Consider the following 16,678-nt stretch of genomic DNA (forward strand, 5'->3'; position numbering starts at 1 on the left):
TCAGTGTTGCCAGATTCTGTGAGAGAAATAAGCAACCAGGTCTACGACAACAAGCCCAAAAGAAGCATAAACCTTTATGCATCGGCTATTTGAAAATAGCTGATCGACCAGCTATTGCTATTTTCAAAAACTCGTGGAATATTTTGAATATATTCTAAGTCTCTAACCACACAAATGCTCCCTGGCACAAGATATTTTCATGAAAATATTTGAGAACCACTGGTTTAAATAATAGTATTTTTTTTTTGGAAGCAAGCCTAATTAAGTGAGTACACATTATTTTAGAAACAAGCCCAAAAAAACGCAGCCCGCAACAACCAATTTTGACAAGCAACTTTACAGGAAAAACAAGCCCCAAGTCGCTTATAATAAGCGGACATGGCAACACTGACTTCGGGTCTTTTTTTACACACACAGTTCACGCCAGTGTGTTGTGGTGCCTTGCGCTGACATTCCCCGCGGAGTGAAACAAAAGTGACATTTAAAAGAACACTACGTGTATTTTAATTTCACTATATGAATCTATGGCAGTCTTGTGTATAGATACACAAGACTAGAAACACAAACATAAAATAAAACTAGCCATACAATGGTAAATTTGTCAGGCAATGGCGTGGGCAGCTAAGTTTCTGAATCGACGCTCTCAAAAAATTCCCACCAAGCTAAGGAGTAAAGGAGCGTAATATGTTCTCTGTTCCTATAGTTGCTGTCAGGTGGAAACCTTGTATGTCCAAAACTGTTACTTTTTAGGAAATGGGTAAACTGTGTTCCAATGTGTATACTCTTCATTGATTGGTTCAATGTTTATAAAACCCACAGACACACACTTATCTACTTCAATCCACTTTATTTAGGCTTACTAGGCTATTTATCAAAAATAGCTGGTAAGCTGAGCTGACGTGTCATGATGAAGCGTTGTGAGCTTGTAGATCAGAGACATGACGCAGTATGACGAAGTAGGGCATGGGGGGGGGGAATATGGAGATACGAGGTTTCTGCCGGACAGGCAGCATACATATGCCCCTACATTTGTGGTCTGGACTGGTAAGAGCTATAATAATATAACGTAATGCACATGGTGTCGTGGATGTTTGGGAGCATGCTGGAGTGAGAAAGAGGACCGAGAAAAGCATCATGTTACATGTCTATGGAGAATATAGGCTAATGTATGTCGATTTACCAAATTTACCAAGGGTGTTTAGTTCAAGTTCAAGTGCTTCGAGGTAGTAGATCGTATGCTAATCCGTTAGTTGAAGTTAAAATGTATTGCTGTTGTTGTTATCATTATTATTATTATTATTAGCCTATAATAAGGGTAATAATATAATAATAATAATAATAATAAGTATTATTATTATTATTATTATTATTATTATTAGCCTATACTAATAGGTCTAGTAGTAGTAGATGATGATGATGATGATGATGATGATGATGATGGGTAACATTAAGATTTTGGTTCTGCAGTTCAGAAAGCCATATTTGTCTCCATCAGGCCGAAGGCATGGCCGAGACTAGCTGTAGAATACAACTCTTGTAGGATGATGATGATGATGATGATGATGATGGGTAACATTAAGATTTTGGTTCTGCAGTTCAGAAAGCCATATTTGTCTCCACCAGGCCGAAGGCATGGCCGAGACTACAGTAGCTGTAGAATACAACTCTCGTAGACGTATTTATGATTCTGACGTTTTCAATCTACGAGAGTTGTGGGGACTTTCAGCACTATACCCCAGTGGTGGGTTCTACCGTCAGATGCTGTGTACGCCGTATACCTTGAGATTTTTTTTCGTCGCCACCGTACACCTTCAAAACTGTTCAAAACAGCGTTTTTTACATTTAATTCATTATAGACGCGCGCATGCCGTGCGTGTGGGAGGCAGGGAATAAACATAGTATACCTTCATAAAAAAACTAGAACACAACACTGCTATACCCCGTAGACACTCCAAACACACTCCAAACACACACTCCCTGGATGCCAGAGCAGAACCTCTGCCCCAAATCTTTCACATGGGCCTATTATAGCGCCACCAGGAGGCAGATTTTTGCTAATTGCATTTCTTGACAGTAGGCCGACTTCTACAGATTTCGTCCAAACATCACTTAAAGGGTAAGACCACTTTGGTAGAGGTTTGGTTTGTGTAGTTACCTTGCCATGATGTAACTCCAAAGGTGGACAAGAAATGAAAAATAATTGCTCCATTAATTAGAAATTGATAATTAAAAATATGCTCCCCATTGACTTACATTGTACACTGAAACAGCTCTCAAAGTCACTCTTTTAGCCCATAAACGAACACAAACTAAGCTGATTCAGACAATATAGAACATCACCAAACCCAGTACTGTTTTTTTTTTTTATAAAAATGTTAACTTCCTGATGATTTTACTATTTGAAGATCCGGATCCGGATCCGCCGATCCAGTCCAGGTTTTCTTTCTAATAAAAATAGCTAAATCAACAGTAAGTTAACATTTTTATAAAAAAAAAAAACAGTACTGGGTTTGGTGATGTTCTATATTGTCTGAATCGACTCTGTTTACATTCGTTTACATGCTTAAAAGAGCGACTTTGAGAGCTGTTTTACTGTACAATGTAAGTCAATGGGGAGCATATTTTGAATTATCAATTTCTAATCAATGCAGCAATTATTTTTTATTTCTTGACCACCTTTGGAGTTACATCATGGCGAGGTAACTACACAACCCAAACCTCTACCAAAGTGGTCTTACCCTTTAAATCGGTACACAGTTTCTCTATAGTCATTAAAGGTCTAGTCACTCTAGTAAAATGAAAAATATGTTTTTCACAATTTTAGATGGGCATACCTAACAGATGCCAATTACATTTTTGTGTATTTTTAAATCAAAAGTCCCTACAAAACATTCTGCACATTGGCCGTGTCTCTATCCCTTGGCCAGCCTGTGCCTGCAGGCTAGTCTACAAACAATAATACTGCACCACGTGAGTGAGGTTCTACCGTGCCATAGCCTAGCCTCGTTCCCAGCCTCACTCATCTGTGAAGAGAAGAGCCTGGTCACGACCTAAAGCAGAGAGTGTCTATAGGGCAGGACTTCCGTCGTACGTGTTTCCCCCGGAAACGATCTTTTTCGATCAATCACAACACTCGTTTCATTCACAGAGAATGTAAACAGATTTGTAAAGCATCAACGTCATTTCCTTGGGCGGTACTTCCGCCAAATTCAACCATTTCCGGTTGTCACTTCCTAGACAACCAACAGCCCAGGTCTTGCCCAGTGTGGCCATAGCCTGAAGGGATGAAACCTTCTGATTGGTTGCGAGGCAGTTTCAGACTGAAACTTCAAAATAAAATGACCGAAAATGTCATTGCAATGGACCTTTAAACGAAATGTGTCTTTCAGATTTTTCATATTCCATCCTGATTGGCTAAGATTGGCTTAAACAGTTTGCAGGAGTGCTCCATTTTGAACAAAAGGCCTCAAATCATGAACACAGTGTGCGATTACCGTGAAATTTTGCACGCACATTCCCACTAGGCAGAGGAACAGGCCGATTCGTGTTTTTTTTTACATATAACTGCACCGATCTGGGTCACTTTGTATGCGCCTAGAGGTCAAGGAAAAACCTTTGCCCTGCATTTTTCACATCTTCCTTTTATAGCACCACCAGGAGGCTGACTTATGTAAAACAATTTTTTGGATATCCTTCAGATTTTAACCAAATTTCACACAAATCGGTACACATGATGATCTCTGTCATGTGATCAAGACGGATCTGATTTTTCATATTCCATCCTGATTGGCTAAGATTGACATCTTAAGTTTGCAGGAGTGGCCGGTTTTGAACAAAATGCCGCAAATCATGAAAACAGCATCCGATTGCGGTGAAAATTTGTACGCACATTTGCGCTATGTTGAGGAACAAATGCCACCCTTTAACATTATCTCTATAGTCAAGTGATCATGATGGATTTGTCAAATTTTTCATATTCCATCCTGATTGGCGATTTCTGAACATTGCTGCCCCACAATAACCTACTTGACCTGGCGGAAAGTGACACATGTGCTCACAGGAGCACTTTTTCTAGTTGTGCAGTGTAGTCAATTTGAAAAATAGTATAGGCTAGGCCTACAAAAAAGGATGAAAATGAAAAACATATCACCACGTGGATGGAGTTCGTTCTCCATCACCACCTCATCACAGTATGGCTATAAGATATCAGCACCCCAATTAACACCATATTATCATTACAGCTACAAATAGATCCCACGTAAAGTTTTCTCACACAATTTCCCTCTACGCCTCTTTTCACAGACTCAGGCAAACTCAGGTTTTTAGCTGCGATAATGTGATATAGCATGGTGTTAATCTGTGACACCCATGCACTCACTGGCCCATGCCTTTTCCTATTCACTCATCATGACATAGTGAACATAATCTTTTCTTTTTTTTTTGTTATTTTGTCATTATGTTATGCTTTATTCTTCAAACATATGAGAGTGTAGAGACTAGAGAGGCAGGGAGATGAGATATGTTGTGATATTTAAGATATATAGCCCATGCACATCATTCTATGCTGCTGCAGCTGAACTGCTACTGGCTTGTCCCAATGCTATATATTAGGCTACAATCTAATAATCCCCTGACCAAGCATATATTTTGCCATCTCAACTCTTAAAGGTCACATGTACACGTGCACACACACACACACACACACACACACACCCACACGTCTCACACACACACACACACACACACACACACACACACACACACACACACACACACACACACACACACACACACACACACGTGCGAGACACACTTGATTGCATGTGAAAGTTGTGATTAGGCTATGTGCAAAATTCAGGTGTTTTTTTTTACTTTACTGGAGTATTTCCAATTTTTTTGTACTTTCACTTCTAGCCTACACTACATCTCAGAGGCAAATATTGTACTTTTACTCCACTACAATTATTTGAACACTTAGTTAGATACTTTGTAGATTTTGATTATCATTACAAAACATACATTAACCACTTCAGCCCTATAGGCCTATACATTCCGGGCCATTTGAAAATAGCCGATCTACAAGCTCACAATGCGTTGCGATGCGACACATTGTGAACTTATAGATCTACTATTTTCAAAGGATTTTTATACATTTGAAAACTTGAAATGGGACATTCTGCATAATGAGTACTTTCTACTTTTGGTACTTTTACTTATAACAGAGTACATTGCAGTATTGATACTTTCACTCAAGTAAAAAAATTGAGTATACTTTTTTCACCACTGCTGTCTGTATTGTAATTGTGGCTTTGCGCTATATATGAAACAACATTAGGCTATGCGATCATGTGAGAGATGGAATGAATCTATCCTCTCTCCCAGCCCAACAAATGACAGCGAGAGCATAACGCCTCACTCGGCATGAATGCAGCATCCTCTCCTCCTCCTGACTGGTACCCAACAGCCTCCTCCTGACTGGTACCACATGCACAGAGTGTTTCAACCCGCGATGATGCTGTAGGATAGGATGCTTGCAGGAGGATTCATCCCAGCTATCTCTCCGCGCTCACGGTTTGGACATGAATGATGCCGGTGAAACTGAAGATTCCAACTGAATTGAAGTGGGCGACGGACACAAAACAGCATGCGATTTAGATTGGGATCATCAGAACAAAAACTCGTTTCAACTTGACATTCGAGCCCGAGAGAGAGACGTCGGTGCGGGTGCATGGCAGACAGTAGCCTAGTCTCATGCTTTTAGAAGTTGGACAACCAACGGGGACGACCGAAATTATTATATGCCATGACTTCTTTGCAATTGGTCCAGATTATGTACAACATTTCTGCTGCTACAACGCATCAGGCGTGCAGCATTATAGAGACCTAAACATATCTACCTGCTTACTTGAGATTATGCCTATTCAGATGGACCACATTTTGCTATCTTGATCAACATGTGGTACTTTGGAAATCTATAGACAACAGACACTTATAACCTCACCGAAGCATGAAGGAATGAATCCTGTTGGTCAATTGTTATTCACAGTAATGGAATGAAAGCACTATCGTGATATATGATGGATGATAGATCCAGTAAGCTCATCTTGGTTCCTATTCTAGCCGTTCTTTTTGTAATGATAGGCTATCAGTATATATGTCCGGCCGGCAGCAATGCGTGTCATTTCAAGACTGGGGGAAAACTAAGGGGAGTCAGTCTGCTCTCTACACCGTATCTGGAAAGCGACGATTTTTACAAAGACCAGGACCTTCTCGAGGAAGACAGCCCCCCGAAACTACCGTCCAAATTCAACTTCACCGAACGGGACCTCGAGCGACACGTGGAGTTCAACATCAAGGCGGACGACGTGATCGTGTTCCTGCACATCCAGAAGACCGGCGGCACCACGTTCGGGAGGCACTTAGTTAGGAATATTCGTCTGGAGCAGCCGTGCGACTGCAAGCCCGGGCAGAAGAAGTGCACATGCCACCGGCCGGGGAAAGAGGAGTCCTGGCTGTTCTCCAGGTTCTCTACGGGCTGGAGCTGTGGGCTGCACGCAGACTGGACAGAGCTGACCAACTGCGTGCCGGTCATTATGGACAAGAAGGAGGCTCAGAGGAACAGGAGGTAAACATTTATCTGTGCTCTTTGCATTTGTGTGTGTGCCTGTGGTCCACCAGAGCGTGTAATCTGCTCTCTAGTAACCGTGTGTGTGTGTGTGTGTGTGTGTGTGTGTGTGTGTGTGCTTGTGTACATAACAGGACACTGTTTCTAGACTGACATTTTCAAGTTTGAGTGACCAGTAAAAGTCACAGGCAACTTAATTGTGTGCAACAGCAGTGACCATAAAAGGCAATCATCATTAAGCAATTATAATGTGTTTGCAACATTTGCATGAGAGAGAGAGAGAGAGAGAGAGAGAGAGAGAGAGAGAGAGAGTGTGTGTGTGTGTGTGTGTGTGTGTGTGTGTGTGTGTGTGTGTGTGTGTGTGTGTGTGTGTGTGTGTCTGTCTGTCTTGAGAGAGAAGCCTCAAATGTTGTTACTTTGTAATCCAACATGACATGCCATTCAAAGATATCATCAAGTTATTTTAATCCCGCATACAGGTATTATTTATGTACATCTTTAGCATTTCTCTCTACACTTTGTTTGATGCTGTCCAATTTGTAATGAATATGTTTCAAATCCCGGAAGACAGACATGCCCCCATTTGTAACAACTAAGATCAAGGGTCTTCACAAGGACACATAAATTAAAAAAACAAGCGGAAAAAATAACAGAATAAAAGGTTATGTATGGAAGTCAGTCTATGGTGTAATGAAGTGCACCGCACGCATGAACAGTATGATAATGGTTTTCTAAAGTGCCAAATCTCCAAATGCATACCAGAGAGAGAGAGAGAGAGAGAAAGAGGGAGAGAGAGAGAGAGAGAGAGAGAGAGAGAGAGAGAGAGAGAGAGAGAGACACTGATTAGTCAGGGGATTATAAAGTGGTCCCAGTTTAGTCCATGCCTCCCTGCTCCACTACCAGGTACCAAACAATCCATCATTTCAAACATTCAATTTATAATTAATATAACAATGAGACGAGTACATACTCCCATGCACTCCCATATTCTTCTCCCCCAACCCACTTAAGCAACCCTGGATCCTAAGGAAGCAATTTAAAAATTGCTCAATTGGTTGGTTCACCAGTATACCTTTTGGTTGTTAACCCTGTGACTAGGCATGCTCCAGAGGCAAGTTCCTCTGCTTTACGTTATGGTCACACATCTGCATCAGAATTAGTTATAGCCAACGCCGAGGTGACAGACACGTACATTTCCCATGTTGCCTTGCGGGTTGTGGGCAGTGCCGGTTTTCGGGTGTGTACTTCGTTTGACTTATGTTGGAATGGTTGGCTCGCCGCTCACTGAAAGAAAACTATAAGCGAAATTCCTGCCAAGTGGGGTCAACCACAGCACCTATTGCCTGACGCTCAGTCAATGTTCACCGATGTTGATCTCCACGCTTCAGACGTGTTGAAAGCGTTGCGTCAAATGCAACAACTGGACGCTCCACTCCCTTGTTCGCCTAGAATGGAAGTAAACAGGACGCTGACGCTTCTGAAGCGTATGTGTGACCATGCCATTATGGTCACACAATACGCATCAAACGCGTCTTGTGGATTGTGGTAAGGCAGTGCCAATTTGCTGGTGTGTACTGTGTAGTTCGTTTGACTTACTGTACGTCAGAGTGGTTGCCTCACTGTAAGAAAAAACTACAAGCAAAAAGGCTGCCAAGTGAGGTCAACCTATCATGCACTTCTTTTCTGGTTGATGCCCGGTCAAAGTTCACCAATGTTGAACGTGTGAATGGGAAGCATCAATGCACTGCAATGGGGAGATCCAGAATGAAGTGAACAGGACATTTCCTTTGTTGTGAGATTTCCACATAAATCAATTATATATACAAATACAAAACAAAGCACCCCAAATAACAAATTATGCCGCAAAATGTAACTCACAACAAGCTGTCCTGCTTCTGCATTACTGCTTCAACCAGTAACACTACTTGATTTAGAAGTACTTTATAGGTCAGAAGGTAAAGCAAAGGTTTAGCAGGAAAAAATCAGTTGCAAAGGCTGGCATTTTAGATCGAACAGTGCACTGATCCTAAAGCTCTATATGAAACCCTTTAAACCAAACCTGATGTCACAGCTGGATAAACACATTAACAACAAACAATACTGAGTAAATAAAAACATCTTAACCCAGCCCCACCAAAAAAAAAGGGGGGGGGGAAGCTTTGTAAATAAATAAAGCGTTCTTCTTCATTTAAATTACCCGTCCTTTTGTCCTCAAAGTGGCTCTCCACAATGAAAGATTCCTTCCACCTGCACAGTTGGTCTGGTGCGGTTATTTCCTACCTGTGGCATTTAATCAATTGTGCTCCACTGATTTACAACCCTCCTTTTACTTTACAACTCCATTCCACATTCCGTAAGAAAAGCCTCCTTCAGTTTCTGCATTGTGGGAACAGCATCACCTGATCCTTGAGAAACTGCATAGTATAGTACAATATTCAACCATTACTTAAACTGACTTCAAAACCATCAAAAAGAAGAATCCAAATGCAACATATATAACTGCTTGTCCCCCTGCAGCTAAACAGTTTAGATATGGCTGCAAGGCATATTATGTGTATGTTACTGCTGGCATCTCTGATCTGCTATCAATTCAACCTTTTATTTAAGATTCTCAGAGAGATCATTGAGGAAGACCCTCATTTACAATGATGCCGAGATTACACACATATAAATAACATAAGAACAATAAGAAAAATGATAATGTTGGCATTGGCAACAAACAGTTAAAACAATTGCATGTTGACAGCAATCAGTTAAAACAGTTGCATACAGGTACTGCACGGTTATTATATAAATGCCTAAAATGGCCAATAGATGCTAGGGTAATATAATAATATTGCTAGGATTCAGTTTAAGATCTTGTTGCAAGAGGTTCCAAGAATCAGGTGCACCAAAGCTGAAAGCAGTCTTTCCCAGTTCCGAACTGGCAAAAGGAACCAGAAGGACTAGCCAATCGCTGGAGCGAGTTAGAATGTGACTAGGTTTCTGACATAGCAGACTATCAATGGTGTGCTGCTGTCCATATGGTCTTTTACTTTTCACCAAGCTGGGTCACGGCCTGGTACTGGGCACCATGCAGTTGTTGGCCTAGGGGTACGACCTTGACACGTGTTCTGTCAGGGAGGTTAGTGGGACTAGAAGTAGAAAGCAATATCACACCTTCTTATCTAAGTGTAGATGCTTCAAAGAGATAATAAAGAATATTTAAAAAGGCATACTGTATGTCTCACTATCAATATTTTATACCAAGTGTCTCAAAGCACCATACACCAAGGTGTGAGCTGGTGCACTTTGGGCTGGTGTCTGTTAACACCAACAGTATAAGATTTTATATATTTGATATAGCAGCATATTCTTTCATGTATGCTTTTGTACTTCAACATATCACCTGTAAATTCACACAGTAAATAACAAATTAGAATAATTGTGGGAACAAACATCCAATCCATCTGTGATTTGAAAGCCTAAAACATTACATATAAGGGGAAATAATTGGTTGTGTTGAAATTATGTTCAACTGTAGGCTATCTCTTTCATTAGATAATCTACAATTTCATTACACACCCTTCGCAGTAGCAATAATGTTGTTCGCACCACTAAACCTCAGTGTATCGGTGCCCTCTGGTAATTTCATTATTGCTGTTGGTCAAGAACTCCTAATGCTCTTTTATTCAAAAAATTGGGTCTGAATTTAATCAAAGTACAAGCCAAATGCCCTCAGAATCCATAAGGATAGAACGGTGTAAAGGGCCAACAGTCATGATTGATTTTCCTCTGTGGTCTTTCATCCCTATGGATGAGGGCATCCATCTCTGTCCACTCAGAGGTTTAAAGTTGGCCAGTAGGACACATCCTGCTGTCACACATACACACCTTACTTTCTCTCCCTCGTGGTCTTTGTTCTGCTGCAGTCTTTCTTGATTGCTGATGTGATTAGACTTTGTCCCTTTGAGGCTGTTGTTTGTAGTGATCTTATCTTATCTACCACAGCTCAGTTCACTACCCTTTTATTGACTTACAGCTGATTATTATTATTGTTATCATGATGGGGATTATTATAAATTTGTATTATTAGATAGATAGACATATAGATAGATATATGTATAGGTAGATAGATACATAGATACATAATAAAGCACCATCAATTAATGTGAAAGGCATTAGATCTTGTAATGAAACAATAACTACATTATCATTAGTGTATCCTTTAACTCGGCCCAACGTGGCATGCGTATTTCATTAAATGTAGTCACTGCGCCTGATTTCTCTATTCCAATTACCGATTTGGAGTGTTAAAGTTACAGATTAAAGTCATATTATAGTTGAAATCTATCGAGGTTTGTCAGTGATTGATATCCTCAATTAAACTTAAATATGCACATATATCTCAGGACAGTATCCATACCGTCCATTAATGTTAACGGCAAAATAATTGAGGGTAAAGCACAGAACGAGTTCCTTCGAAGCATACTGTACCTTTGATGTCAGAACTGCAGTGATTGTAGCAGAGAATTCCCTTCCTTGCTTTGAAGAGGAAAAATATTTTTTTTGCGCTAAACTACAAGGACATGAGCACATGATTTATTTCTGCAGTGCCAAGTGTTTCCTTTACTCAGGAAAGTGTTCACTGGATGAGGCAGCTCATCGTTTCACAGCTGCAGCTTCCATTCTGCACTTAGAGTTGCCTTGTTCCTTGTTCTGAAATAGGCGCCCAGCAGCTTCTGAAATTATGCAGACATTTTCCTCCAACCAAATGTCTTAGTTACAAACATGTTATACCCCCATGTTAGCCAGCTACCATGGCACACTTAAGAGTTAGCAAAATAGATAACTAATATAATGAAAATGTCATCTTGGAAAACAGTTCTAGGGCGTGGCTCTGTAGGAGGCTAGCCGTCTAGGAGAGGGTCTGTCTGTGAGTCTGTCCAGGGCTAATTTCTGTTCATTTTATCATGGATGTCTTTTTATGTCTTTTTATTTCCTTATTTGAGTCCTCATTAATGCTGATAATGTGCACTTTTAGTATAACAGTATATAGGAATTTAATATCACCATGCAGTAGCTCAGTTGTTTTACTGGATCAACGGTCGAACCTTTGATTTACGAAAGGTTGCATTTTGGAATGCTGACAGTGTGTCGCTGCCAAATTCAGATGGCATGCCCTTGTTTTGTGGTTGAGAGAGCCCCTCCGACAGGGCTCCGACCCTACCAGCCCTGAGATGGCAGTAGGGGGGCTGAGATGGGGGGTGGTGGTCGGAGACGGAGGCAACATTGTCTGTGCAGCATTGCATGGCCTTTTCAGCTGGGCAGGGCATGGCACACGTTGATCCAGCTGCGCAGCGCAGGAAAGGTCAGGCGTGTCAGACTGTATCAGTGTGTGTGTCCTATGGTGGGGCTCCACTGGAGTGTGCTGCCAGTCAGGGGAGAAGTGGAGCAGGCAGGCCTGCTGTCTTTTGGGGCTTTTGGGAGCAACATGCCTCTCATTGCTGTCCTCTTAAGTTGCTATGAGGGGAGAAGCCTGTTAATATGAGAGTGGAATGTTCTTCTAGTGCTTGGGTGGAATCTTCCAAGCAACACACCTTCAGTCACGCAAGGAGATAATGGGTCTTGATTTATCTCCGTTGCTGTCTATTGCTTTTGAATCTTTGTAGATTGGATGTTCCTTTCAGCTACTGTAGAAATCTTGATAGTTGTACATTTATAAGAACAGAATTTGCTCTGTTGAGGATACTTCAGTGTCTCTTTTGCATGTGCATTCAGTATGATACTGAGTCACAAAAACAGAAGCCAACTTTTTGCTTCTTGAAAAACTGAGTCCACACAGTGGATAATGCTCATGAACATTTATACCAATACCATCAAAAAAGTGACGTTTTGAGCAGCAAGTTCTTTGTCAGACTGAAGGAGAGCTTGACGCTTGAAATGACATTTTTCTGGTATTTTATCATTTGAATATGCACGCCTTTGTAAACGTTCTGCATAACCTTTTAGCACAGAAGCGAGTGTCTGAACGAGCTGTAGTTAGACATGTATTGTTAAGAATGTGTAGTGACACATTTCACAGACATATTTAGCTTTCCACAGCTGAAGGAACTGTGCTCACATTTTAATTTTCTCCATTGCTATTTTTTCTATCACTTGATCCCATCCTTTTGCCGTCAAGGTTTCTCTCCAGTAAGAGAGAAAGAATGCACTTTCTGCTCTACTCTGTCATAATTACATCACCAAAACCGCTGGCTTGAGGTAAAGAGATTAAACCTGCTAAACATTCACCCTGATGTCTGTATAAAGAAAAAAAAATCCACAGAATCAAATGAATAGACAGTGAAGACAGTGTTGAAAATGTTCACATCAATGTGAGCCATATTACTTTAACCTCCAAAGGTGTACACTTTGTGTCCCATTGCAACAGCATACAGCAGCATAACCAAATCTTGTCGGTGCTCCATTTAGAAAGTGGTGAAGTGTGTCTGTGGGTTTTATAAAATGTTGAACCAATGAAAAGTATTAACAAGAGCGTATGACTAATTATTAACTACATTGGATCCATTGGAACAAAGGCTCTTTTTAGAGCACCGAAGAGTGCTGAAGAGCGCTGGTCACTAGTCGTAATTTTCTCGTGATCTTCTCATGATTGGTCGAAAGGATCAATGTTTTTTTCCCCATTGGTCCGAAGAAGAACAGCCAATGAGATGACCGAATGCTTTTCCCATGCTCTTCCGCTCTGAACTGGTGGAATAGCTTCGCTCACAGAATTTGATCAGGTCACCAAAGCAACACTCGCGAGCGGAAGAGCTCCGGTCACATAATTCGACAGGTCACCAAATTCAGTGCAACACTCGCAAACTGTAGACACCCTCAGGCAAGTATTTAAAAGAACACCTTCAATATGTTTTTTTTTCTTGCAAACTAAAGCAAGGGAAAAGACGAACTCTGGTTAATACATGTATATTAAAGCGGGATCCCAAACTGGTAAATATGACATTTTCATTTTCCTTAGAAGTAACCGTTTTGGACATACAAGGTTTCCTCCCGACAACGACAATATGATGTTGTACATATAGTTAAATCTACCCACCATCAAGCCGGTTTGGAACAGTTCTGCATTTCCACAGTCTTTCACACACACAGTTTTATAATGTTACTTTATTTTGTTTCACTTAAACATTTGATTATGCATATCTGTCCAGTGACTCATGACACTCCAGTCACACTATCAAACTAGTGCTGATCAAATATGAATCAAGATTCGTCTTGTCTAGATGTATCCAACAAGGTGGCCAAATATAAGAAACAATCTAATTTTACAGCTAAATAGTACAAAGTATGTTTTTGAAAATATTTGAGGCAAGAAATAGGCAATGCAGTCCAGAATCTTGATTCATATTGATCAGCGCTGCCTAGTTTGATAAATGACCAGAGTTAAGTCAGCCTTTTAGATACAGTTGTACAGTATGTTGTATTAAAGGGTCTACACCATGAATTTCATTTTTTTTTGGTTTTTAGTATTTTTTGGGCTCCCCAGTGTCTCTTGTACCCCAATTTTTTTTTTTTGTCATTCATTCTCATTTCAGAGATTTTCAGAATGGGCGTGTCTGAACAGGCCATTTCAGAATGGCAATGCAAGTGATGTCACTTGCATTGCCATTGCATTGATGCTGGCCAGACAGAATAGCTCAGTAGCCCCCCCCTGCCCAAGAGGACGTTTTGGTATTGCAGCTGAAAGTGCTGTATAAGCCAGAGACAATTGACTTGGGATGAATATATCTGAGTGATGATTTAGGCTCAAACCTTTTGAAAAAGGTTTGAGGGACATACACCATATGATATTAACTATAAAAAAAAAAAATTAAATTCATGGTGTAGATCCTTTAATGAGACGTTTATAAAGTTTATATTTATCTTAAGACATTTCTTTTTTCAAACATTTCATATAGAGGTTGGTTAATAATCAATATACATTTTTTAAAAATATTTTCTTGGCTTTCTCTTTCCTCCGCCTTTTTTTCAGTTCTGACCTAACCGCGTGGTAACTTTTTACGAAACTCGGCAATATGGTAGAGGGCTATGCCAAACGGCGAAGACACGAAACTCACAACCATTGGCCAAAGGGTGGCGCTGTAGCACTCAATTGAAAATGCCAACTTTGAACAGCTCAACTCATGCCCTGTTTGACCTACAGCCATGAAACTTCAATACACACATGCCTAACAACTTTCATACTTTGACTTTTGACCTTTAGATCTCCCACCATTTTGAATTATATGAAAAACAGTAAAAATCGATCTCCTCCTGGGATCTTTGAGCAATCTGCACAACACTGTTTACACATGAGCTTTGGACCTATGCCGACAAAATGAAGGAAGCGGATTTTCCATAAATGAAAACATTAAGTTTTTACGTGCCAATGAATATTGCAGTTTTATGACAATTATTCATCTGCCCCTAACACATACATGCAAACTCACATTTGTTTGAAACTTTACAGTAATGTAGAGGGTCATTCCAAATATCACTGAAACCAATCTTACTCCAAAGGGGGGCGCTATAGCAATTTTTTGAAAATGCAAACTTTAAACAGGCAAAAGTCATGCCTCGTTTGGCCGACAGCCGTGAAACTTGTTTACACATGTGCCTTGACTCATGAGGAACACATCTATCACTTTGACCAGTAAGCTCCGCCCTTAGCAACGCGTTGTGAGCTTGTAGATCGACTATTTTCACTAGTTTCCATACCGAGAAGACAAAAAAAAATCTTTATTGGTAAATGTTTTGTGAACCAGTGATCTAGAGTAGTTAGAGAAACAGAGGCTTGGTTCATAACGGACGGAAAAACCTATAGATATCAACAGACACCATCAGGGAGGCCATATCTCTAGCTCAATGAGAAGAGAGGCAGCCTGTGAATCCAAAATGTTGCTGGTTCGATTCCTGTCCCCAACAATGCGTTGAGGTGATCATCATTTGGAATTCTTAGTTTTACAAATAGTGTTTCTTGAGGTTAGGTCGTTGTTTTACTGAGGTTAAGGTTAGTGAGGGTGGGTGTAGAAAAGAGTCATCTAGTCAGCAACCTTCCCCCTATTCCCATGGATTGGATCCACCCCTCTCACCTGCTCTCACTCAGCACCAATCACACCTGTCTTCACTCACAACTCATTAGTGGCCTGGTGGCTTTTTCTTTGAAATAATGTGTAGTTTTTCAAATATTTAACTTTAAGCGCCCGATGCCACGTTATTGGCTATGGCCATTTAAAGCGTAGCAACATTAACAAACACATGAGTCTATACCTGTAACAATGCTCTATACACCAGGGAACTAAATTACTCATATGCTGTGTTGCTTTTGCCAGGATACGTTCCCATGACCTTGCGGTTCAGAGTCAAGAGCTCTTCCACCTGAGCTACCCAGACACAAGAAGCCATATACATTGACATTATATGAACGTGCAACTTTTACACTACAGATTTTTTTTTACATCACTCTCCGATTATACTTTTTCAAAGCGAACATTTGTAACTCAAATCTTTGCTTCTGGGGTCCTTGGAACAAATTATTTTACAAATGTTCACTTAAATATATATTCCAAGATTAGCAAAAGGTTTCACGATGATATACAAGCTCATAGCGCGGCACCGAGTGCCGCAAGCTTGTAGTTGAGCTTGTAGATCTATTATTTTTGAATAGCCAAAGTAATCTGAAAATGACACCGATACGTACCCGGTTTTAATGGGATTAAAAGCACTTTTTCCCTTCCTGGAAATCGAAGCCAAAAAGTACAATATTTGTCTTTGAAAGGTAGTAAGTGGAGTGCTTCCACTACCTTTCAAAGACAAATATTGTACTTTTTCTTTTCCACGCGTTTCTCCCCTTTTTCATGGGTCACAAGTAAAATCCCTTTTCTTCTTTTTTTCTTCTTTTTTTGTTCAAATATTATTTATTTTCCCTGAATTTTTCCATTAAAATAATACAGGCATTGCCAAGATTGCTCTGCTATCTTCATTATTTTTGCGTCATTATATGTATTTTTATATAAATATTTGGGTCCCATTTAG

General features: G+C 40.3%; 1 protein-coding gene across 1 annotated transcript in view; it reads left to right on the forward strand.

Annotated features, from left to right (window-relative positions):
• Positions 1–6,074: 6,074 nt before the first annotated feature.
• hs6st3b (heparan sulfate 6-O-sulfotransferase 3b) overlaps positions 6,075–16,678 on the forward strand; it is a gene marked incomplete at both ends in the record, with an annotated part of 96,458 nt that continues 85,854 nt past the window's right edge. Inside the window, one exon of the mRNA XM_080412406.1 lies at positions 6,075–6,625. Coding sequence (XP_080268532.1) covers positions 6,075–6,625 — 551 coding nt within the window. The remainder of the gene's footprint in view (positions 6,626–16,678) is intronic.

This window comes from Gymnoscopelus braueri (assembly GCF_963280865.1).
Source record: "Gymnoscopelus braueri genome assembly, chromosome: 18".
NCBI lineage: Eukaryota > Metazoa > Chordata > Actinopteri > Myctophiformes > Myctophidae > Gymnoscopelus > Gymnoscopelus braueri.